This window comes from Schistocerca cancellata, chromosome 5 (assembly GCF_023864275.1).
Source record: "Schistocerca cancellata isolate TAMUIC-IGC-003103 chromosome 5, iqSchCanc2.1, whole genome shotgun sequence".
Classification (NCBI taxonomy): domain Eukaryota; kingdom Metazoa; phylum Arthropoda; class Insecta; order Orthoptera; family Acrididae; genus Schistocerca; species Schistocerca cancellata.
The window spans coordinates 464,778,656-464,805,721 of NC_064630.1; the positions used below are offsets into that span (position 1 = coordinate 464,778,656).

General features: G+C 42.3%; 1 protein-coding gene across 2 annotated transcripts in view; it reads right to left on the reverse strand.

Annotated features, from left to right (window-relative positions):
- Positions 1-27,066, reverse strand: part of LOC126188119 (SPARC-related modular calcium-binding protein 1) — an 805,467-nt gene that overhangs the window by 257,516 nt on the left and 520,885 nt on the right. For both annotated transcript variants that reach the window (XM_049929592.1, XM_049929591.1), the window contains exon 2: positions 2,328-2,508. In XM_049929592.1, coding sequence (XP_049785549.1) covers positions 2,328-2,508 — 181 coding nt within the window. The remainder of the gene's footprint in view (positions 1-2,327; positions 2,509-27,066) is intronic.

The following is a 27,066-nucleotide window of genomic DNA, read 5'->3' on the forward strand; positions in this document are numbered from 1 at the left end:
CTGCGCCACCTCTGCTGTTCCTAATCTATATAAATGACCTGGGTGACAATCTGAGCAGTTCTCTTAGGTTGTTCGCAGATGATGCTGTAATTTACCGTCTAGTAAGGTCATCCGAAGACCAGTAATAGTTGTAAAGCGATTTAGAAAAGATTGCTGTATGGTGTGGCAGGTGGCAGTTGACGCTAAATAACGAAAAGTGTGAGGTGATCCACATGAGTTCCAAAAAAAAAAAAAAAAAAAATCCGTTGGAATTCGATTACTCGATAAATAGTACAATTCTCAAGGCTGTCAATTCAATTAAGTACCTGGGTGTTAAAATTACGAACAACTTCAGTTGGAAAGACCCCATAGATAATATTGTGGGGAAGGCGAGCCAAAGGTTGCGTTTCATTGGAAGGACACTTAGAAGATGCAACAAGTCCACTAAAGAGACAGCTTCCACTACACTCGTTCGTCCTCTGTTAGAATATTGCTGCGCGGTGTGGGATCCTTACCAGGTGGGATTGACGGAGGACATCGAAAGGGTGCAAAAAAGGGCAGCTCGTTTTGTATTATCACGTAATAGGGGAGAGAGTGTGGCAGATATGATACGTGAGTTGGGATGGAAGTCATTAAAGCAAAGACTTTTTCGTCGCGGCGAGATCTATTTACAAAATTTCGGTCACCAACTTTCTCTTCCGAATGCGAAAATATTTTGTTGAGCCCAACCTACATAGGTAGGAATGATCATCAAAATAAAATAAGAGAAATAAGAGCTCGAACAGAAAGGTTTAGGTGTTCGTTTTTCCCGCTCGCTGTTCGGGAGTGGTATGGTAGAGAGATAGTATGATTGTGGTTCGATGAACCCTCTGCCAAGCACTTAAATGTGAATTGCAGAGTAATCACGTAGATGTAGACGTACCGTCTAAGGTCTGCATTTTCTGCCGGAAGGGTGGCAAGTGCTGGCGCCTATAACTTCGACGCTCTGTAGCGTCGTTGAATGACGTTTCTGAACACGCGTTTCTATCCTCGATTTGTTTCTCGACAACCTCCACAACCCCTTCAAGTTTGTCGCAACATTTGTGGGACACCCTGTATGGATAATGGGTATGAGTTAGTATGTAAAGCGGAATCTTAAAAACCCTTGCATTTACATATTGAAGAAAATTTAAAGTGGAAGAAGCACGTGTCACAAACTCTGAAACACTCAGTTCGACCCCTTTTACAATTTATTGGGAGCGTAAGTCTTGTAGAGAACAAAATCAGCAAAATGATATCCTTTTCTGGAATACCAGTGCATAATCTTAAAGACATATAATTTCCATTGCACAAACGTATGCCATAAGAATAATATGTGATGCTCATCCACGATCGTATTCTAGACGATCCTGTAAGGCATTGGGTAATTTAACTACTCTATCGCAGTAAATATTTTCTATCATGAAGTTTGTTGTAAATATTCCATCGGAATTCGGAACGGATAATGACGTCCAAAATTACTAAAGTAAAGAAACGAAAGAAGTTCATTACAAAATTTGCTTTTTCTTACAAAGTGGCAGATAACGCTGTTATGAAAATCTTTGAACACTTGCCCTGAGACACTAAATAACTGACAGAAAGCTGAATGCTAGAAAGCAATGCTGTATTTGAAATTTAGCTATGAATGTTCAGTCTGGGCAACCCTTACTGTTCCACTGAAGATTCTTTCACTTATTAGTTTATTTAGTTCAAAACCATAAAGAACTTACTTCTATTACTAAACAAAATATTTTTTTCTGTTGTGTGAACTTGTCTGTAAATGTTCAGCACTCGATCGTGTTAATAAAGTTAAAGACCTATAAACTGACTCATTGCAGTTCATAACGATTTATCGAATAACTGACCCAAGGAACATGTAACTGACCAACTAATTACACTAGTTTTCCGGAAGACGTGGCCGATAGTATTGTTAGGGACTGTGATCGCTAAGTGTCATTTCATACATTTCTGTGAAATGACAGACAATTTAGGCGTATGAGAAAAAAGATTGATCTGATAACCTATTGGACCTTCAACAATAATTTCCCTTCCTCGCTTCCCCCATCCTCTCCTCCCCAAAGAGTCACGAACTGCTCACTCTCATGTCAGCGAAAAAGAACTAATTCCGCTTGATATGTATTAAATGATAGGCCATTTAAAAATATGAGAAAGAAGATTGGACCTAATATTGAACCTCGTGAAACTCGACTAAACATTTAGAAACTGTTCATGCTTGTATTAATGACACAATGTTTCACTAAAAAACTGAGGCTCCCCACAGCGTTGCACTTGGTGTACGATTGTAGGAGGCTACAGGCTGGAGGACTCACGCTTGCAGCGTCCTCGGTGCAGCAGCGTGACGTTGTCGCCCTTGCAGGCGGCCTGCTCGAGCAGGCACAGCGTGTGGTAGGTGTTGTTGTCGGAGCCGCAGACGGAGCCGCCGCCCTGCGCCCGGCTGCGCTCGCACTGCCGCAGCTGCGCCTCGCACCGCTCCACCACCAGCTGAGACTCCTGCAACACGGCGCAGTGCCGTCCCGTCATACTGATGGAAAACTAGAAAGGCTGTCGACATGCACTAATGAGCCAAAACATTATGACTAACTGCTTAATAGCTTGTTTGTCCTTCTTTTGGAAAGAAATACGCTACTGGACATTAAAATTGCTACACAAAGAAGAAATGCAGATGATAAACGGGTATTCACTGGACAAATATATTATACTAGAACTGACAAGTGACTACATTTTCACGCAATTTGGATGCATAGATCCTCACAAATCAGTACCCAGAACAGCCACCTCTGGCCGTACTAACGGCCTTGATACGCCTGGGCATTGAGTCAAACACAGCTTGGATGGCGTGTACAGGTACAGCTGCCCATGCAGCTTCAACACGATACCACAGTTCATCACGAGTAGTAACTGGCGTATTGTGACGAGCCAGTCGCTCAGCCACCATTGACCGTACGTTTTCGGTAGGTGAGAGATCTGGAGAATGTGCTGGCCAGGACAGCAGTCGAACATTTTCTGTATCCAGAAAGGCCCATACAGGACCTGCAACATGCGGTCGTGCATTATCCTGCTGAAACGTAGGGTTTCGCAGGGATCGAATGAAGGGTAGAGCCACGGGTCGTAATACATCTGAAATGTAACGTCCACTGTTCAAAGTGCCGTCAATGCGAAAAAGAGGTGACAGAGACGTGTAACCAATGGCACCCCATACCATCACGCCGGGTGATACGCCAGTATGGCGATGACGAATACACGCTTCCAATGTGCGTTCACAGCGATGTCGCCAAACACAGATGCGACTATCATGATGCTGTAAACAGAACCTGGATTCATCCGAAAAATTGACGTTTTGCCATTCATGCACCCAGGTTCGTCGTTGAGCACATCATCACAGGCGCTCCTGTCTGTGATGCAGCGTCAAGGGTAACCGCACCCATGGTCTCCGAGCTGATAGTTCATGCTACTGCAAACGTCGTCGAACTGTTCGTGCAAATGGTTGTTGTCTTCCAAACGTCCCCATCTGTTCACTCAGGGATCGAGACGTGGCTGCACGAGCCGTTACAGCCATGCGGATAAGATGCGTGTCATCTCGACTGCTAGTGATACGAGGCCGTTGGGATCCAGCACGGCGTTCCGTATTACCCTCCTGAATCCACCGATTCCATATTCTGCTAACAGTCATTGGATCTCGACTAACGCTAGCAGCAATGTCGCGATACGATAAACCGCAATCGCGATAGGCTACAATCCGACCTTTATCAAAGTCGGAAACGTGATGGTACGCATTTCTCCTCCTCACACGAGGCATCAGAACAACGTTTCACCAGCCAACGCCGATCAACTGCTGTTTGTGTATGAGAAATCGGTTGGAAACTTTCCTCATGTCAGCACGTTGTAGGTGTCGCCACCGGCGCCAACCTTGTGTGAATGCTCTGAAAAGCTAATCATTTGCATATCACAGCATCTTCTTCCTGTCGGTTAAATTTCGCGTCTGTAGCACGTCATCTGCGTGGTGTAGCAATTTTAATGGCCAATAGTGTACATTACGAATTCTGCGTTTCAGGGATCCGACATTTTGTTGGTAGGTTTGTGGAGGTACGTGGCATTAGATGTCTACCCACAGGTCATGTAATTCGCGTAAATAACGGGCCGTTGATTTGTGTACGCGGTGATGGCACCCGATAGCGACCCAGATGGGTTCCACATGATTTACACAGGCGAATCAGGTCGCCGAGACATCAAAATGAGTCACTAGAGTGCTCCTCATACCACTGATGCCACTTCTGGCTTCTAGACTCGAACAGTTATGCTGCCGAAAGATGACGCTGTCGTCGGGAAAGACATCAAGCATGAAGGGATGCAGGTGGTTCGCAGCTGCCAGTGTGTCTTCGATTACAAAGCAGGTACCATGCAAGCGCAGGAGAGTGTCTCCCATAGCATAATACTCGTACTGCTCCCACCAGTATGTCCTTGGCGCGCTGCACGTTTCGGGCCGCCGTTCACCTCGATGATGGCGTTTGTAGAGACGACCAATGTTCACGTGCCCACTGCAATCGTAGTTGATGTCGTAGGGTCAACATGTGAACACACAGGGGTGGTCTGCTGCGGAGCTCCCTACTAAATAACGTACGATGAATGGTATGCTTCGAAACACTCGCGCGTACACCAGCATTGTGCTTTTCCGGCAAAGATGCCACAGATCATCATCTATCCTACTTTACAGAGCAGACAAGGCTCCGCACCCCACGTTCTGTGAAGAGTCGTGGACTTCCAACCATTTAGGACGTAGTGCTAGTTTCACTCTTCTTCTGTTTCTTTCCGGAGATGCGCACGACAGTAGCAGGTGGGCATTCAACCAGCTTTGACGCTGATACTCGTTCACAGGCTCTGCGTAATAATAAACTGCGCTTTGTCAAAGTCGCTTATATAATGCATTTCCACATTTGCAGCCCATATCTCCGTTGACATTCTTTTGTTACTGCGTCACGTGCCCGCTAGTCATTATGCGGCATTCAACGTCGAGCCGGGCAGTGGCCATAATGTTTAGGCTTATCAGTGTATAAAGTAAACGCAAAATACAAACATAATCTATTCGTATTCTGAGCAATCTGCTGTACATCCCAGTACTAATTTGGCAACGTTATACAAAAAGTTATTCTGTGTAGATCGCATTTTATTTGTTTTAATTAAGCGTTTCAGCAGATTACGGCCAACATGTCAATAACTTACATAATAAATACTACATAGAACTTACATAATAAATACTACGTATTAGGTCAAGTAATACATAACTGGACTGAATAAGTGCGTACTCAGTATACGTAGTGTGTTTGATCAGGTACTGTTTGACTTAATACATTGTACTGAATCTTTAAGTTACTGATCCGATGATAGTTTATATGGGTATTGACGCTCTGAGGATTTCCGGGAGAGGACCCAAATAGAAAGACTAGATTCCAGAGGTTTTCTCTTCAGCAACATTCACCGTTCGATAAAAATAAAAACTTTTCTTTATTGCATAAGTAACGAGTGCCAGCAGCTGACAAGAGCAACTGATTAATTAAAAATTAAAGGGCCCGCTAAAAGGATCCAAAGCTGACAACAAGGAAAAAATTTAAACCACACAATATTATTCTATAAAATTAACAAGAAACAAGATAAATAATCTTCTAATAATGGAGCAACATGTCTCCAAAGAGGTTAAAATACTATAATACTCACGAAATTACTGCCTTTATCAGGGCACTGAGACAAAAAGCATTTACTTCAACAATTTATTAAGTACTCAGTATTACTTCACGCAATAAATGTCTTTCTAAAAAACAAAACGAGTACTTACTTAGAGAAAATTCAAAGAGACTCTAAGAATAATTAACTGGCACGAACATGCGAATAAGAGAAATAAGTTTAAAAACATTCAATATTAAAAGTTTACTTTTAAAGAAATTGATAATTTGAACCAATTCTTTCTTTGCTACGCTATAACACGAGACAGATCAAAATCTCACAAGATTCCAAATATAACTATTAGATCAAATCTCAAAACAAGCTAGCAAAAAGCGTACACAGTGATTTTTGACAATAAACTTAAGCTGTCTACCAGATCCGCACAGTGAGAGAGGCAGGCTCTATGTGCTCACTGAAAACCTCTTGCCACTGTTAAACACTCCGCTTAGCATTTCCGACGTTTATGTTGCCTCTGCGAAAACCAGGAAGCCGGTGGAACCGACCGAACGCTTCGGCGGGACCCGAGCTTGCTCCCGCGACTGGAAGGGCCCAGTTGAACTTAAAACCTTATACAGGTTGTCCCTTTTATCTTGACCACCCTAAATAACTGTTTGCCCAGATACAAACTACAAAATTTTTCAAGCAAATGTTCGTTAGCCGTCTGAGGGACATCAATCAGCACGATTTCCTTCGTTATAGGTTTGTTTTTTACAAAGATATGAACAGCGGTATGACTTCTTAAAATGGCACCCTGTATTTTTTATTCGGTAATTCATTTCCTCTCCTAAAGACCTATTCAAAAATGTATCAGTGTACCATTCAGTGAAACACAACGTTATTAATTACATAATACAATACTGACTTTGAGCCCGGGACCACGAACTCGTCCACTTGTCGGAGTTGTTAGAAAACAAATGAAAAACAAGTAAAAACATAACACAAAATTGACTTTGACTTCATGTACCATTGCCCAGGAGTAGAACATTCAAAGGTTCTCAAAGTGGTGACCCTGGACACCGAAACACTGGGCACTCGTTGACTGAAAGAATTATTCACTGCATCCAGTGTTGCCTGCTGAAGAGAATTACAAGCAAGGACGATACGTTCCTGCATGTCCTCTGGAGTTGTTGGAATATCGCGATAGACAACGTCTTTAATGCATTCCCAAAGAAAAAAGTCTAGAGTATTTATATCAGGAGACCTAGCAGGCCAAGTAACTGTTCCTCCTCGACCAATGAATAAGGGATGAAAACCTTTTTCAAAATATGTCGCTATTAAAGGAATTTTGAAGGTAGCACTGCGAAAACTGGTATTTGCTTGCTCAATTAGAAAATAAAAAATACGTGTTTCAGCATTTTTGGGAATTCAACCACTAACGGGGTAAAATAGTGGGTAAAGTTTTTTAAAAATAAATAATTACTGAAGAACTACTAAATGATTTTTAAGGCTACATCTATGACAATTGGTATTTGACTTCGCGGTTAGAAATAAAGTACGCGTTTCAGTTTTCTGGAAATACAGCCCCTAAGGGAGTGCAACAGGGCATTTAAATTTTTAAGTAAATATTTCGTTGCATTAAAAAGATTTTAAATCTAAATTTACAGAAATTCGTATCTCACTTCTCCGTTAGACATAAACAAATACTTGTTAGGGGATGAAAGTTGCTATGGAAGTTGCAAATTCTGGACTGTAGCTACCAGAACCGGTTTTTGGTCAGAAATACATTCGGAAAAAAACCATGCTTGTATGGCTTTAATTAGTATGAAAAGCTTAGAAGATGTTGCAGTTTGCGAACAACATAAAAATTCGATTAAATAAAAACAAAACAAAAAAATCTCTGCAGGATGTACAGTGTACGCAGCGAAGCAGCGGACACTATGCTAGGACAAATATGACAGGCACACCCGAGATACAGAATATCTTGTTACGAGTAGTTAAAATATAAATACCAGATCTTCACAAGACCCAAACACAGCGGAAAACATGACACTGAACCAAAGCCTGGGTTGAATTATGTTAAATAAGTCTTCGTGCTTAATATGTATTTACATTTTAGACTGTCAAAGTCGTAAATTATCGGCCGAAATGCAAGGACGTATCCAATGCAGTTACATTGGTAGCAAGTGCTGACTAACAGAGATAAGGTAACAAGACCCTTTAGGCGACACAACAAGTATAAATAAATACAAGGGGAATTCTACACTCCTGGAAATGGAAAAAAGAACACATTGACACCGGTGTGTCAGACCCACCATACTTGCTCCGGACATTGCGAGAGGGCTGTACAAGCAATGATCACACGCACGGCACAGCGGACACACCAGGAAACGTGGTGTTGGCCGTCGAATGGCGCTAGCTGCGCAGCATTTGTGCACCGCCGCCGTCAGTTTCAGCCAGTTTGCCGTGGCATACGGAGCTCCATCGCAGTCTTTAACACTGGTAGCACGCCGCGACAGCGTGGACGTGAACCGTATGTGCAGTTGACGGACTTTGAGCGAGGTCGTATAGTGGGCATGCGGGAGGCCGGGTGGACGTACCGCCTAATTGCTCAACACGTGGGGCGTGAGGTCTCCACAGTACATCGATGTTGTCACCAGTGGTCGGCGGAAGGTGCACGTGCCCGTCGACCTGGGACCGGACCGCAGCGACGCACGGACGCACGCCAAGACCGTAGGATCCTACGCAGTGCCGTAGGGGACCGCACCGCCACTTCCCAGCAAATTAGGGACACTGTTGCTCCTGGGGTATCGGCGAGGACCATTCGCAACCGTCTCCATGAAGCTGGGCTACGGTCCCGCACACCGTTAGGCCGTCTTCCGCTCACGCCCCAACATCGTGCAGCCCGCCTCCAGTGGTGTCGCGACAGGTGTGAATGGAGGGACGAATGGAGACGTGTCGTCTTCAGCGATGAGAGTCGCTTCTGCCTTGGTGCCAATGATGGTCGTATGCGTGTTTGGCACCGTGCAGGTGAGCGCCACAATCAGGACTGCATACGACCGAGGCACACAGGGCCAACACCCAGCATCATGGTGTGGGGAGCGATCTCCTACACTGGCCGTACACCACTGGTGATCGTCGAGGGGACACTGAATAGTGCACGGTACATCCAAACCGTCATCGAACCCATCGTTCTACCATTCCTAGACCGGCAAGGGAACTTGCTGTTCCAACAGGACAATGCACGTCCGCATGTATCCTGTGCCACCCAACGTGCTCTAGAAGGTGTAAGTCAACTACCCTGGCCAGCAAGATCTCCGGATCTGTCCCCCATTGAGCATGTTTGGGACTGGATGAAGCGTCGTCTCACGCGGTCTGCACGTCCAGCACGAACGCTGGTCCAACTGAGGCGCCAGGTGGAAATGGCATGGCAAGCCGTTCCACAGGACTACATCCAGCATCTCTACGATCGTCTCCATGGGAGAATAGCAGCCTGCATTGCTGCGAAAGGTGGATATACACTGTACTAGTGCCGACATTGTGCATGCTCTATTGCCTGTGTCTATGTGCCTGTGGTTCTGTCAGTGTGATCATGTGGTGTATCTGACCCCAGGAATGTGTCAATAAAGTTTCCCCTTCCTGGGACAATGAATTCACGGTGTTCTTATTTCAATTTTTTTCTTTAACTTGTACTGTGCAACCTTGCTTCTTGCCAAATGTCATGATTCTGGGTCAACGGGAAGTAGCCAATACGTTTTGATGAGTCAGTATAGGAGTATCAAAATATGTGCCATAAATGGCCGTATCTTTTGACTGCACTAACTTACAAAATTAATATTATTAGACCACCAAAGGACCATAGACCTTAGTACGTGACATACAGTTCAACTTGATATGTCTAATAGTTCCTGAGAAAACGGGGTTTAGGGGGCAGACATACAGCCGGATAACAAATGAAAAAAATTTTTTTTTTCATGTGACTTAATTACAGATCAACAATTTCTGATTTTTTCCCTTTTTTATACTGTGAAGCCTAGGGTCTTGCCAGATTTCATGATTCTAGGCCTAAGAGAAGTACTGTATAAGTTTTGATGAGTGAGTTTGTATCAAAACATGTGACATAAATGGCTACATCTTTTGACTGCATTGACTTAGAAGTTTCAGTTTTTTGCATCGCCAACAGAATATAGACTTTTCAATTTAGTACAAATTTCAAATTGATACGTCTGCCCTTCCTTGAGAAAAGTGTTTTTAATTCAGTCAGACAGACAAAGAAGTGATCCTATAAGCGTGCCGTTTGTATCGGGCTTCGTTTGTACGACTAAGGTACGGAATCCTAAAAACCAACTAGTCAGGCGTATTCACTTATAATTCTGTTCACTGCATCTTGCAGTAGCTTAGAGCCTCGCCCTAACACATTATTTGTTGTGTACACGACGGTGAATCTATTTTGAGTGTTTTTTTAATTTTATACTTTTTTATGTTCTCAAATTTTCTTATTTTGAAACATGCTGTGCTCCGTTCCTTGACAAAACAACTTACGTTCTAAAAATGCGATGATAAAAGAAGTTTAATAGTTGATACGCGACATGACTAACACGTTTCATACACAGGAATGGAACGCACTGTGCGTAGCGGGGCAACGTTGATCTTACTCTGAGCTGCGGTTACTGCCCGTTGAGTTCCCAAACTGTCATCGTTGCTCGCTTTTACTACCCGATGTATTTATTGCGGACGGGAATCCTGTTCGCAGAGCACGCAGAGTATTTTTGGACCACGTTCTGTAATATTCCGTCACCAGCCACGCGAACTCGGAGAGCTTTCCTACTTAGAGTGGTGGATGCAATGCACAGACGGAACTGGTGCTACCGACCTGGTAGTAGAATAATTTCTTTACAGCTGCGACTCCCAGAAAGAACAGCCCAAATTAATCCAAACTGGGAGACGTGTGGGACAGGAAACCAGCCATGTAGAGACATGGTGCACAACAGCGACTTCGCTTGGGTAGCCAAGAACGTAAGAATTATACCAATCTCTGCCGGGAAAGTCACCAAATAAAATGGAAACGTGAATCAAATGCCAAGTTAACTCGTGGATTCAAACGGTGTCATATCAGCGTGTTCTAACGATACAGAATTCTCCGATATGGATCATGATGGGTTAGATGTTTGAATCCGTCGGAGAATCTGAAAATGGGTATTGTGCAAAATGCAAATGCAGTGAACGAGGAAAAAATGGTATGGGAAAAGGCTTAGATTACTTGCACATTATGGAAGGCTTCCAGGAGAAGCTAAATTGATGTGGAAAGAACTGCAGAAAGAACAAATTGTAGGACTAGGCAGAGATTGGAACATGTAAAACAGAATGTTGCAAATCATTACTAATGCTCTAAATCATTACATTGCTCTGGGCAGTATAAAAACTAGCCGTATAAAGGGATACAGTTTTTTTTGTCTAATGCATCGTGATTTCTTATGGTATACCCAACTCAGAGGAACTGCCGGGTTAGTTCTCTCTAATGGACCGAGATACTCACTGCACCTTTCCTTGGTCAATCTAATACCTTTAAAATATATATTTTTCATTGAGCGCTTATCAGTAATATTAATATGATAATTAGTATTTCTGTTATTGTTATTATGTTTAGTACCTTTTCCATTCTGGCATTTTGCAATCGAGGCACTGAGAACCACAAGGGCCCAAAGCATAAACACAAAGTTTTGTGAAAAATAGATGTTTGTCAGAATCAAATTTGTAGGCAAACCACTAGTCGCACAGGTTTGACTTGTTTTTTACCCAAGTCTCAACATCCTATATTTCCTATAAAAAATAATGTACCCCCTTCATGCCATGAAATTTTGATTAATATTTAGCAGTATTATTATTAATGTTAATCCACTAAATTTTCATATATAGGCTACAGCAGCAGTTTTTTTACAATGCATTTTAACCTCAGCTGTTTGTGATGATGATGATGATGATGATGTTTGGTTTGTGGGGCGCTCAACTGCGTGGTTATCAGCGCCCGTACAATTACCCAATCTTTGCTCAGTCCAATTTCGCCACTTTCCGGGATGATGATGAAATGATGAGGACAACACAAACACCCAGTCAGCTGTTTGTGACATTAGTCATTAGTCATGTCTGTCTGACATAAGATGTCACTGTCAGTATTCTAAGACCAATGGCTTGTACAATTTCACTGGATAATTTCGATATTGTTCAGCTTCAAAGGAATATAGGATGGTTTTAACTAATCTGTTGCACCCTAAATCGTGGATGATGGTTAATGACCGAAACCAGTAGATGACTAATGAGACAAATGAACAGATGATGATTAAAATGCGTTTTATAAAACACTTTAAGGCTGTTGAACCTCACCTTATGAAAACATTAAAAATATGGCAATAGTGTCTTTTGTACTATTGTGCAGTTTGTAGTTAAAGTGAAACTAGAATCAGAACATAAAGAACAGATACTTAAAGTACCACACATGCACGATTATGACCTATCCTAACACTTCATGGTCCTCGTATCATCGTTTGCGTTAAGCACATTCTTTTGATTAAGGTTCAGATAAAACTACATGAAATCTAGTAGTTCTGTTAAGCCTACGTATTTCATGCTTTAGCTAGTAGTTTTGTTAAGTCTCTGTGTTTCAAGGTTGATCTTTGCCTCCCATCTACGTATTTGGGCACTAGATTTTGCAAGTTATCGACAAACTGTGCGGGAAAAACAAATTGTGGTCTCCCTCGATGTGACATGAAGAAAATGGTGGCCGCCCAAGACTCCAATGAGAATATACTACTTTAAACATCAGTTTATGGCAACCTGTTGAAAACATCCATGTAAAATTTCTGAAATGTGCGTTTTCACCACGAACATGAGCTTTTGGTTTGGTAGCGAGGTCGGTAACACTTTTAAGGGCTCCGACACCCTCAGTATCCACTTCACAGACTGTAATAATGAAACCGTGGAACATGAGGTTACGGTTGGGCAGCTCGTCAATAACTGCCAGCTCTTGTGAAGAAACGGGTGTGAGTGTAACCAGTGAGCACTCCTACACCAAAGAAAATTTCTGCTATGGTCCCATACTGAAGCGAGTGTCAGAAGTCAACAAAGTATGAAAAGGGAAATGCTGAGAATCAGTCTAGATATAGTGGGAGTCGGTGAAGCGAAATGGAAAGAAGACAACGATTTCTGGGCAGATGACTGTAAGGTAACATCTACAATGGAAGAAAATGGTATAGAGGAAGTACGGTTCGTCACGAATAGGAAGACAGGGCAGAGTGTGAGTTACTGTGAACAGTTGAGTGATAGGGTGCTTATCATCAGAAACACCGACAACGATAGTTCAGATATACATGCCGACGTTGCAAGCTGAAGATGAAGACATAGAGAAAATATATCAGGATACTGAAAGGGCATCTCAGTACGTAAAGGAGGATGGAAATCCAGTAACCATGGGGTATTGGAATGCGGTTGTAAGGGACGGACTAGAAGAAAGGATTACGGGAGAATATGGGCTTGATACTTGGAAAGAGAGAGGAGAAAGATTACCGGAGTTCTACAACAAATTTCAGCTAGTAATAGCGAGTACGCTGTTCAAGAATCACAAGAGGAAGAGGGATACTTGGAAAAGACTGGGGGATAAGGACAGATTTGAATTATATTACATGATGGTCAGGCAGAGATTCCGAAATCGGATACTAGTTTGTAAGGCGTAACCAGGAGCAGATATAGCCTCAGATCACAATTTAGTTGTGATGACGAGTAGGCTGAAGTTTAAGAGACTAGTGGGGAAGGTTAAATGCGAAAAGAAGTGGAATACTGAAGTACTAAGGAATGAAGAGATACGCCTCAACTTCGCTGAGGCTATAGATACTGCGATAAGAAATATCTCAGCAGGCAGTTCAGTTGAAGAGAAATGGGCTTCTCTAAAAAGGGCGGTCACAGAAGTTGGAACGAAAACCGTCGGTACAAAGAAGGTAACTGAGAAGAAATCATGGGTAACAGAAGAAATACTTCAGTTGATAGATGAAAGAAAGAAGTACAAAAATGTTCAAGGAAATTCAGGGATACAGAAGAACATGTCACTTAGCAATAAAATAAATAAGAAGTGCAGGGAAGCTAAGGTGGAATGGCTGCTTGAAAAATGCGAAGAAATCGAAAATGAAATGATCGTTGTTAGGTCTGACACAGGATACAGGAAAGTCATAACAACCTTCGCTGAAACTAAAAGCAAAGGTGGTAACATGAAGAGTCCAATGGAAATCCCACTGCTATATACAGAGGATACAGCACATACGTGAAAGAATACATCGAAAATCTCAACGATTGGGAGGACTTGTGTGATAATGTGATAGAAGAAGAAACAGGAGTCAATATAAAGCAGATAAGGGGTCCAGTCTTAGAATCAGAATTTAAAAGAACTGTGGAATACTTAAAGTCAAATGAGGCATGAGGGATAGATAAAATTCAATCAGAATTTATAAAATAATTGGGGGGAGTGGCAACAAAACGACTATTCATCTTGGTGTGTAGAATGTATGAGTCTGGCAATATACAATCTGACTTTCGGAAAAATATCATCCACACAATTCCGAAAATTGCAAGAGCCGACAAGTACAACTGTCGGACAATCAGCTTAACAGCTCATGCATCCAAGTTGCTGACAAGAATAATATACAGAAGAATGGAAAAGAGAATTGAGGATGTCTTATATGAATATCAGTTTGACTTTAGGAAAGACCTGATATCGCTGTTGGTATAAAGGAAGCGAGACTAAAGAAAAGTCAAAGACGTGTTCATAGCATTAGCCCAACTGGAAAATGCGTTCAATAATGTAAAACGGTGTAAGACGTTCGAAATTCTGTGAAAAATAGGGGTAAGCTATAGGGAAAAACGGTAATATACAATATACACAAGAACCAAGAGAGAATAATAAGGTGAAAGATGAAGCCACTCTTACAGGGCCATAAGCCATGAGTTTAGATAATTTCGTTAATATCTAGCTTGAATTATTTAAGAATAACTATTTCAAAAGATTAAGTAGTTTACTAAGAACTTCTAGGCGTAAGAAGTTATAGTTACGTCAACTTTCGTTATGTATTAGTCTATAAATATTCGAGACAATAGTGTATCACTCTCATTGTTCTCATTTTGTCATTTCGTCTCAGCACATCGTGTCTCATGTTGTCTGTAATTGTTGAAATATATAGTGTGAAAGTATTCAAAACTTTAATTTCAGAGGTACCTTCCACTTTATTTGAAAGTAATTATCTTTGTGAAAGGGAAAAGTTTTGTTATTAAAATGAACTCATAATTAATTTTTAAGTGAATGCAGGAATGTCAGGTAGGGAGTTGAGTGGATAGAAATTAATTCAAAGTTGAAACTGTAAGAACTTTTATTATTTTCGATCGCTGCATTAGCAACGCAGCGCAGCGACCCTCATTTTTTCATCAAATTGAACGAAAGTTAAGGTAGGCACAGGGTCTTTGACTGCCAGCATTAATGAAAATTGACATAAAATAATAATTCGCAAAAATAACTTTTGGCGTGAATTTAATTCACTTGCAAGAGTGTAAAATGAATTTGAACCGGACTTACTCAAAGATTATCGTCTGTATTCATTGATTAACCTACCAAAGTTAAAGAGAGAAGGGTACAACTAAACATTCAGTTTCACTAAGGATCCTGTTTTACGACGAATTTTAAAGACAGTAAATTGCGTCGTCTTCTCGCAAAGAAAATTAACAATTACCACGCCATAAGATAAACAAGAAATCAATATTAACAATGGCTAAAAACTACCAACTGGTCAAGAAATATCAAGATTCCCAACTTGGGACACGAGCAAAGGACAAGAATTGGAGGCCACAGTTACCCGATTACCGTGGGACTCAAACAAAGAGGAGAATAGTTAAGTAATTATCGTCAATTGAGACTTTATTTTGTTATCGAATATTGAACAATAATTGTGCAAGTGCGATTAATTGAACTGTTTAGAGTTATAATCGTAATTGTGACTAATTTATGATTTTCTGTTGCATGTACCTGTTTTATTGATTGAGTCTTATTGACAGAGAGCCGCGTGGTCTAGGGCGTCTTGTCACGGTCCACGCGGCTCTCCCCGTCGGAGGTTCGAGTCCTTCCTCGGGCATGGGTGTGTATGTGGTCCTTAGTGTGAGTTACTTTATGTTAGATTAAATAGTGTGTAAGCTTATGGACCGATGGCCTCAGCAGTTTGGTCCCACAAGACCTTACCACAAAACTTAAAAATTTATTGAGACAGAAATTTTTATCACTGAGGCCCTGTCTGAGCATCGATGTACAGTAGCAGAACTACTCAAGCCTACAAAAGGGTAAACACGTTGATATTTGCGATCTTGGTTTTTGATATTGCTTTAATCTTGATGAGTGATAGTGCAGTAGTTTAAATTAGTTTGATTGACTAAGTCAAGATATTTTATAGTTTGCAATTGTAGATAGTTTTGTATGATTTCATCAGTTATGGTGGATTCAGCCGCTTAGGGAGCATCATTTACTGGGAGAATCTGTTGAAACTATCATGATCTGTCTAGGACAATAGCATTAGTTTTACTGAAGTTATCGTGCTTTTATGGGCAATGGTAAGAACACATAAGGGAACAATGGCACCTGACTGGTTGATCGATCTGGGATCACGGGAAAAAATTAACTGATTTAGACGACACAGAGGTAAAAAATATTCCAATGTCAGTAAATAGAAAATTTGATACACGTGACACATCGAACCCAGGTATCTCTGAATCAGTTACTGAACACAGCGAAGCATGTCTTGAAGCGGTTTTGCATAAACTTCTTGATGAAACCGTAGAATCTATAGTAAAACCCAAGGAGTTAGCAAGTCGGAAAATCATTTTTGTCCCATTTACTGTTCTTTTAATGAGATTAGATGTAGGAGATAAGAAAATTGTGAAGATACAAGCGGAAAGGGATAAGCGATTAATAGAAAATCTTCAGGAAAAGGAAACAGAATGAGACAGAAAATTAGCACAAAGGGATAAAAGATCGTCATTTTTTCATCTAATCGAACGAAAGTTAACATAGGCATAGGATATTTGACTGCCAACATTAATGAACGTTGACTTATAATAACTTGTAAAAATAACTTTTGACGTAAATTTAATTTGCTTGCAAGAGTGTAAAATTAATTTGGACAAAGTTAAAGAGAGAAAGGTACTAAGTAATATTCAGTTCCACTACAAACCCTGTTTCACGACGAATTTTAAAGACAGTAAATTGTGTCGTATTCTCACAAAGAAAATTAACAATTACCGCGCTCTGAAATAAGAAACAACCCCAATATTAAAAGCGACTAACCCCTATCAACTTGGCAAGAAATATCAAGATTACTAGAGCCGCCACAAAGACCAAGTACGAAATGCTCGAGTTAAAAAGGGTGTAAGAGAGGGGTGTAGTCTTTGACCCCTACTGTTCGATCTATACATCAAAGAAGCAATAACGGAAATAAAGGAAAGGTTCAAGAGTGGGATCAAAATTCAAAGTGAAACGATATTAATGATAAGATTAGCTGATGACATTGCTATTCGCAATGAAAGTGAAGAAGAATTACAGGGTGTGTTGAACGGAATGAACAATCTAATGAGTACCTTATATGGATTAAGAATAATCGAGGAAAGATGCAAGTAATGAGAAGTAATGGAAATGAGAACAGCGAGAAATTTCATATCAGGATTGGTGACCAAGAAGTTATTAAGGAATTCTACAATCTAAGCAGCAAAATAACCCATGACTGACGGAACAAGAAGGACAAAAAAAGCTAACTAGCACTGGCAAAAAGGGCATTCCTGGCCTAGAGAAGTCTATTAGTATCAAACATAGGTCTTAGTTTGAGGAAGAAATTTGTAAGAAAGAGCGTTTCGAGCACAGCATTGTATGATAGACTGTAGGAAAACTGGAACAGAAGAGATCGAAGCTGTGATTTGGTGCTACAGAAGGATGTTGAAAGTTAGGTGTACTGAAAAGATAAGGAATGAGGTTGTTCTCAGCAGAATCGGGAGGATAGGAATACATGGAAAACACTGATAAGAAGAAAGGACAGGATGATAGAACACGTGTTATGGAATAACTTCCATGGTACTAGAGGGAGCTGAAGAGGTTAAAAACTGTAGAGGGAAGACAGAAGTAGGAAATCACCCAGAAAATAACTGAAGACGTAGGTAGCAAGTGCTACTCCGAGATGGAGAGGTTGGCACAGGAGAAAATTAAACTTTGTGGTTCTTAGCGCCTCAATTCTGTGTTTTATTACTCCGGTTTTACTTTTTTTTTCAGTGACTCTTGAAAAGCTTATGACATAGCCTATATAACTTTTCATCACTGATCCAGTTGGGAAAAAAAATACATTAGCACTTTTCACCCGAGGTAGTGAAAAAATTGGGACTGACTGAAGGGACAGCATCAGCGAAAGGGAAACTACATAAAACTAATTGCAGGAAACACAGATGCCAGACTGAGATTCACTGGAAGAATCTTCAGGAAATGTAGTCCACCCATAAAGATGTAACTTATAAGATCGTCCTCCTACCAATACTTGAATAATGCTCGTCATTTGGGATCCGTACCAGATCGATAGGGGAAACAGAGAAGATACAAAGAGCAGCGCGTTTCGTTACATGCACATTTACTAAATGCGAAAACGACACTGTGGTGCTGAGATTTAATTCGAGTAATCGATTATCGATTATTGAACAAAATTCGACTGCAGCACCTTGAAGCGGACGGTTTGATCCTAAACTGACATTAAGTAATTTCCGTTTTTGTTATACACAGACCGTGTTTTTAAAAACAGCAGAACATTCAGTCACTCGTTGACCACGATGGCACCGAAACAGAGGACGACCGAAGAAAGGCAGAAATACTGAATTCAGTGTTCCGAAACTGTTTCACTGCGGAAAATCGTAACACGGTCCCTGACTTCAGCCGTCGCACGGACGCCAAAATGGAAAATATTGAAATAAACGATATCGGAATTGAAAAACAACTGCTATCACTTAGTAGCGGAAAAGCATCCGGACCAGACGAGATACCCTTAAGATTCTACAGTGATTATGCTAAAGAACTTGCCCCCTTTCTATCAGCAATTTATCGTAGATCGCTGGAAGAACGTAAAGTACCTAGCGACTGGAAGAAAGCGCAGGTCGTTCCCATTTTCAAGAAGGGTCATAAATCAGATGCGAATAATTATAGGCCTATTTCGCTTACGTCAATCTGTTGTAGAATAATGGAACACGTTTTGTGTTCTCGTATTATGACGTTCTTAGATAATACAAATCTCCTTCATCATAACCAACATGGATTCCGCAAACAGAGATCATGTGAAACTCAGCTCGCCCTATTTGCCCAAGAAATTCACAATGCCGTAGACACTGGCGAGCAGATTGATGCCGTATTCCTGGACTTCAGGAAGGCATTTGATACGGTTCCGCACTTACGTTTAATGAAAAAAATACGAGCTTACGGAATATCGGACCAGGTTTGTGATTGGATTCAGGATTTCCTAGAAGAAAGAACTCAACATGTCATTCTTAACGGTTCAAAATCTGCAGATGTAGAGGTAATTTCGGGAGTACCGCAAGGAAGCGTGATAGGACCTTTATTGTTTACAATATACATAAATGACTTAGTTGACAACATCGGTAGCTCCGTGAGGCTATTTGCAGATGACGCGGTTGTCTACAAGAAAGTAGCAACATCAGAAGACTCGTACGTACTCCAGGAAGACCTGCAGAGGATTAATGCATGGTGCGACAGCTGGCAGCTTTCCCTAAACGTAGATAAATGTAATATAATGCGCATACATAGGGGCAGAAATCCATTCCAGTACGATTATGCCATAGGTGGTAAATTATTGGAAGCGGTAACGACCGTAAAATACTTAGGAGTTACTATCCGGAGCGATCTGAAGTGGAATGATCACATAAAACAAATAGTGGGAAAAGCAGGCGCCAGGTTGAGATTCATAGGAAGAATTCTAAGAAAATGTGACTCATCGACGAAAGAAGTAGCTTACAAAACGCTTGTTCGTCCGATTCTTGAGTATTGCTCATCAGTATGGGACCCTTACCAGGTTGGATTAATAGAAGAGATAGACATGATCCAGCGAAAAGCAGCGCGATTCGTCATGGGGACATTTAGTCAGCGCGAGAGCGTTACGGAGATGCTGAACAAGCTCCAGTGGCGGACACTTCAAGAAAGGCGTTACGCAATACGGAGAGGTTTATTATCGAAATTACGAGAGAGCACATTCCGGGAAGAGATGGGCAACATATTACTACCGCCCACATATATCTCGCGTAATGATCACAACGAAAAGATCCGAGAAATTAGAGCAAATACGGAGACTTACAAGCAGTCGTTCTTCCCACGCACAATTCGTGAATGGAACAGGGAAGGGGGGATCAGATAGTGGTACAATAAGTACCCTCCGCCACACACCGTAAGGTGGCTCGCGGAGTATAGATGTAGATGTAGATGTAGATTGTATGTTATTTCGTAGATATCATAAATCCTTCTGAAATTGTATTTTCAGATCCCTGTAATAAATTGATATTTCGACTGTTAAAATCAGATAAATCTTTACCCCATACTTTGCTACCATAAACTAAGGATCTCTATAACAACTGGAGATCTCGTTAGGATAATAGGTTTCGTGGAGGATCCATTCTTTTGGCTAATTACAAAATTCTGTCACTTATTGACAAAGGAATGTGTTACGCGGAAATTCAGTTAAACGATATTTCCAAAAATAATTTTCATTCAACTAACGTCGGAGAACAAAAGATAATGCTTTAAACATACAATCTGATCCCAAACAGATGAGTTATGCCGATAAAATATTAATTACAATATTGAATCCTCCATAACTTTGGAAGTGTGGCTGTCTCACAAAATCTAAGACCAGTTTTGGAATTAGCAGAGCAATTGAATAAAATGAGACACTTTACATATAATTTTAGTCATTCTACAATTCGTAGAAATTCCGTTTATTTTATTTTCCTAATATGACAGAACGAGTTGTGGTAGGTATAACTGGCCCAAATATTGTTGCTTACGACATTTGTATACATTCATACTAATTTAATATACGACCTGTTTTTATGTTAAAAGCCTTCTAAATTAAAATAGTACTTGCCACCAGGTAGCTTAATTCTTCTACGAAGTATACTTCGGTTTTGTGCCTCACATCCCTTAATCTTGTTGGGAGAGGTATGTCTATTAATAGATTCTTAAGGGATACCACTGGCCGTTATAATTGAGTTGATGTTGAGGTAGGTCGTTAAGACGTCCAGTGCTTTATTTTTGTGACGGCCTGCAAAAGTTAAGTTGGCAACTGTGAACCAGACACATACTATGAAAAGCGTTTTGACTTATTATCTCATTGGTCTAACACAGCACCTTTAGCACAAGTGAACATTGGGACCAATAGCCAGGAATGGACTGTCGCCAGTCTAATTCATCATTGTGGTTCACGAAATGTATGGTATGGATTTGTAGCGTACTTTATGGGGGCTCAATACTTAATTGAATCGATGAGTTGGAAAAGGAATCACATCCCCTTTTGTTTTCAAATTACGTATATCGGAGACAGCTGATCTTTATATCTGTACGCATCGTTTGGTATAACAAGGGTCATGTCCCATCAACAGAAGTTCTCTTTAGAAGGGTATTGAGTTAAAGAAGGGGCCATGTCTATATAAACAAGGGAATGGTGGACCTGCTCCATTAAAGTAGAAGAAACTAGACGATCGTAAAGAAAATTCTACAACACTTACCTGACGAGCAGAAACTATTTTATAACAGTATCCGTCAGTATTGTCTACTTTGCTGTATTTTGCTTGTGGTTGTATTTGTGGTACATTAGGAATAAACCTGTATTGCTGTAACGAACATGAATAAAATAAACTTGCATAACACAATCTTTCCGCTGCAAACAGAACGCTGGTGGCCTCATCAACATAGTCAGGTTCGAGAAGGGGTCACTTCACTACTGTCAGACTCGGTCAATGACCATAGTCGATGGCTAAAGTATGTTGTAATCGTGTATATTGTTACACCCTGGAGCCGATTGTTCCGAGGGTTGCCCAGAAACTAATGCACCGCATTTTCTTTTCTCAGCCGAAAACAATGCTTCGAATGCGAAACGTTACGAGTGTATTATTTGAAGTCTCCTGAGTGAGCGCGCCAAGTCACTTCCGACAGATAGCGTAGTTGCAGGACAGTTTCAAAATGGCGTCTGTAGGTGATGTACGTTACAAAAAACGTGCCATCATTGAATTTCTCACTGGATAGAAAGAAACTGTGAGGAATATTAACAAGCGCTTGTGCAAAGTCTCTGGAGCATCTGCCGTTGACAGAAGTACAGTTAGTCGCTGGGCACGGAGGGCGAGGTCATCAGAAGGTCGGGGAGACCATCCACGGCTGTCACACCTGACAGGACTCTCAGGACTCTTGAACACATCTCAAAACAGTGTTGGATAGTGTTTCTCATCCACCCTACATCCCCCCTGACCTAGCCCCCCCCCCCCCCCTCGGTCTCGGACTTCCACTTGTTTGGGCAATCAAATGATGCGATTCGTGACAGACATTTGAGGATGATGAGGAAGCGATTCACACAGTGAAGCACTGGCTCCGCCACCGGGACAAGGGTTGGTACCGACAGGGCGTACGCGCCCTTGTTTCGCGCTGGAGGAAGGCCATAGAACGGGATGGAGATTACGGGGAAAAAATAGGACGTGTATATAAAACCCCATTCTTTCGTGTGTGTAATTCTCATTATGTTCAATAAAAAAAAATGCTGTGCATTACTTTCAGGGCAACCCTCGTAAACGACGACTCCAGGACACCAGGCTTGAACCCGTAGTTTAGTAAAACAGTTTATTGAGTCTCATGAAAAATCTATTTTGTGGGGTATGGCCCCTTGTCCACCTCACCGATTCAATTGTTTACCGTATAGACTTCAAGTGATACGAAACGGCACGATGCAAAGCCAACTTCAGTGGCAGATGTTGCAAGAGAGGCGTTCTGCATCGCAGTGCGGTTCCAACAGCGTACTTCCTAGAAGAGTCAACCAATATATTGCTACCACCTACGTATATCCTGCGGAAATACCATGAAAATAACACTGGAGACCTTAGGGCTCACCCGGTGGCTGAACAACAAATGTTCTCCCTGCAAACCATTCGCTGCTGAAGAGCAAACGTGAAAAGTGGCACTGGTATGTAACGTACCCTCCACCACACTCTATAAGGTGACTATCAGAGTACAAATGTAGATGTGAGGCCGTTGCGGAGATTCATCATCAACACACCTGGCACTGCTAAAGGTATCGGATGACTTCCACATCGCTGGCATCGGGTTATACACAATGCTGATGACGGCTTTGAAGGACAGAAAAATTTGAAACATGTATCGTAAATAAATACGCTACTGGCCATTAAAATTGCTACACCACGAAGATGACGTGCTAAAGACGCGAAATTTAACCGACAGGAAGAAGATGTTGTGATAGGCAAATGATTAGCTTTTCAGACCATTCACACAAGGTTGGCGCCGGTGGCGACACCTACAACGTGCTGACATGAGGGACGTTTCCAACCGATTTCTCATACACAAACAGCAGTTCACCGGCATTGCCTGGTGAAACGTTGTTGTGATGCCTCGTGTGAGGAGGAGAAATGCGTACCATCACGTTTCCGACTTTGATAAAGGTCGGATTGTAGCCTATCGCGATTGCGGTTTATCGTATCGCGACATTGCTGCTCGCGTTGGTCGAGATCCTATGACTGTTAGCAGAACATGGAATCGGTGGGTTCAGGAGGGTAATACGGAACGCCGTGCTGGATCCCAACGGCCTCGTATCACTAGCAGTCGAGATGACACGCATCTTATCCGCATGGCTGTAACGGATCGTGCAGCCACGTCTCGATCCCTGAGTCAACAGATGGAGGCGTTTGCAAGACAACAACCATCTGCACGAACAGTTCGACGACGTTGGCAGCGGCATGGACTATCAGCTCGGAGACCATGGGTGCGGTTACCCATGACGCTGCATCACAGACAGGAGCGCCTGCGATGGTGTAGTCAACGACGAACATTGGTGCAGGAATGGCAAAACATCATTTTTTCGGATGAATCAAAGTTGTGTTTACAGCATCATGAAGGTCGCTTTCGTGTTTGGCGACATCGCTGTGAACGCACATTGGAAGCGTGTATTCGTCATCGCCATACTGACGTATCACCCGGTGTGATGGTATGGGGTGCCATTGGCTACACGTCTCGGTCACCTCTTGTTCGCATTGACGGCACTTCGGACAGTGGACGTTACATTTCAGATGTGTTACGACCCATGGCTCTACCCTTCATTCGATCCTTGCGAAATCCTACATTTCAGCAGGATAATGCACGACCGCATGTTGCAGGTCCTGTACGGGCCTTTCTGGATACAGAAAATGTTCGACTGCTGCCCTGGCCAGCACATTCTCCAGATCTCTCACCAACTGAAAATGTCTGGTCAATGGTGTCCGAGCAACTGGCTCGTCACAATACGCCAGTCACTACTCTTGATGAGCTGTGGTATCGTGTTGAAGCTGCATGGGCAGCTGTACCTGTACACGCCATCCAAGCTGTGTTTGACTCAATGCCCAGGCGTATCAAGGCCGTTATTACGGCCAGAGGTGGTTGTTCTGGGTACTGATTTCTTAGGATCTATGCACCCAAATTTCGTGAAAATATAATCACATGTCATTTCTAGTATAATATATTTATCCAATGAATACCCGTTTATCATCTGCATTTCTTCTTGGTGTAGCAATTTTAATGGCCAGTAGTGTAGATGCCACTGTTAGAGTTCCAGCCGCGCGTACTGGAAAAAGCTTAAAGAAGAACAGACGGGCTTCTCGCTTGAGAGAGAATCGCAAGCATCACTTACGACTGACTTCCCGGCCGCGGCGAAACAAAGAGCCTCTGAGGGCAACACACAGAGCCAGCAGTGATGCAGAGCGGCGCCTGCAGGCCGGCAGCGTGACGTGTCCCACTTAGGGGGCCGTGCAGCAGGACGCTCTCTCGTACTGCACTGTCCTCTCCTCCGGTCTGCTCTCCAGGAAGACGAATGTGAGACGACGCGATGCGGCGAGTTGCAGCCACAGAGGCGGTTGCACGGACACGTGGTCCGCCGGCGCCGGCGGCGGAGATGGGCACGCCTTGTTTGCGGCGCACACTGGGACCCTTCTTATCCCGGCCTCCCGCAAACAAAGTCCCCTAATGCACCGCTGTTTGCTCCCGGATCCTAAGCCGCTCACCGTTCATAAGGGCCGCGAGCACAGATAATCCCCCCGCTTAATCTGTTTGAGCACACGTAATACCGCCGCTTTCTTTTGTACCCCAGCTCCCGGACTCTCCTAATGCTTTGAACCAACAATCTACGAAGCACAGCAACCAGTGTCAGGCACCAGCCGGAAGGTCCCATGCTTTCAGAACTTTTGCCGCCCTTCTGCGTGCTCCTTATAATGTTTTTAGAGGGCTTAATAGCCAAGTAAGGCATTTGCCAAGAGAGCTATATGATTGCCTGTAGAAACTAAATTTTTATTTAATTCACCAGCAATGTTCAGAAAATGATTGTTAAATAGTGTAGATATATCTGATTTATCAGTAACAGAAATATTTTTACTGCTCAAATGATTCAAATGGCTCTAAGTGCAATGGAACGTCTGAGGTCATAAGTCCCCTAGACTTAGAACTACTTAAACCTAAGTAACTTAAGGACATCACAACATCCAGGCCCGAGGCAGGATTCGAACTTGCGACCGTAGCAGCAGTGCGGTTCCGGACTCAAGCGCCTAGAACCGCTCGGCCACAGCGGCCGGCTATTTTTACTGCGAACTGACTTTTTATCGTCCCTTAATTAAGAAAATACGGCTCTGGCACCGTTGAAATTTGAGTTGTACTTACGAAACGACTACGAAGTACGAGGGACATTCAATGATTAGTACAACATTATTTTTTCTCGGCCAGTTTCGGTTGAAAAAATACGGAAGTGAGTTCCAAGCAGAGAGCTGTCATTGAGTTCCTCTTGGCGGAAAACCACATCATCGTAGATACTCAAAGGCGCTTGTAAAATGTGTACGGAAACCAGTCAGAGAACAAATGCACGGTGTTTGTTTGGAGTTGGTTGCCAGTTGGAGTCGGTTCCCAATTCTCTGCCATCTCAGCAAGATAAAATTACTACTTGAAAATTTTGTATCCGTTCAGAATAGGTTCGCCATCGTCATCATCATCACTATTACTATGATTATTATTATTTGCGATGTGTTCATTTTTAAGCAAGAATTAGTTTCGGGGTAATATGATTTATGTTGTTATTTACTGCCAAGTATTTCTGCCTGTTTATGTCATTTAAGTTTGATAAGGTGATATATATAGTTAATAAACGCTATTGTAAAATAATCCCACGCTTGCACAACGTCCTGTCCAAACATTATTCCACTGAAGATATGTGCAATACTAATCAAGCTACACGGTCCAGCCACATTAGTATCACCAGCAGCAATGTCCGACTTCAGTGCGAAATGGCCACATACAGATGGCAGGAGACAGTATTAACAGTGGAGGGTGTCTAAACCGTGTCGCGGGGGGAGGGGCGGGGCGGGTGCGGAAAACAAAACAGTGCAGTCGTAATGCGGAAATGGAGAGATTTATTCATCATTGGCTTTTGGGCCGAGGATGGAAGCATTTCCGAATGGTTCTAACAAGGGAATGGTCAGACTTGTCATGCCGAAACATGTATTGCTTTTTTTAGCACTGTTATTTAACTGTGCAAAAGATCCGTATGCAGAATTGTAGCTGCTGACATGAACTGGAAGTCACCTAAAAAAAATCAGGAACATGGCTGTGTTTCCTGCTTGGCGCTTGCAGTGACGGCCGGCCACCCCTGGAAATGGCGAGTCGCGAGCGTTGTGCGGCCGTCTTACCGCGGCGTTCACTAAAGAGGAATATCGCTTCACGGTTTTGGTGGAAAGGGGAAACGAATATTCGTTTCTTTGGCATCCACATCCTTTTAATTTCTGGTACGTATTTCGAGACATTCCGTTCTGAAACTGGTTAGAGATGTGAAAGATGTTCTGTACATGTTCATCTATACTCCGCAAACCACTTTACGGTGAACATTCAATCACCCCTCACAGGTGATGGTGAACCCTTAAATGTTTTGCTGCTTACCATGGAGATATGCCACAGACGCCAAATGAAGCAATCAACAGAAAACACGCGTGAAGACTATGTGTTGTGCGACATGGTTGTTAAACTTCTAGACGAGCATGTAAATGGCGCAGACATGT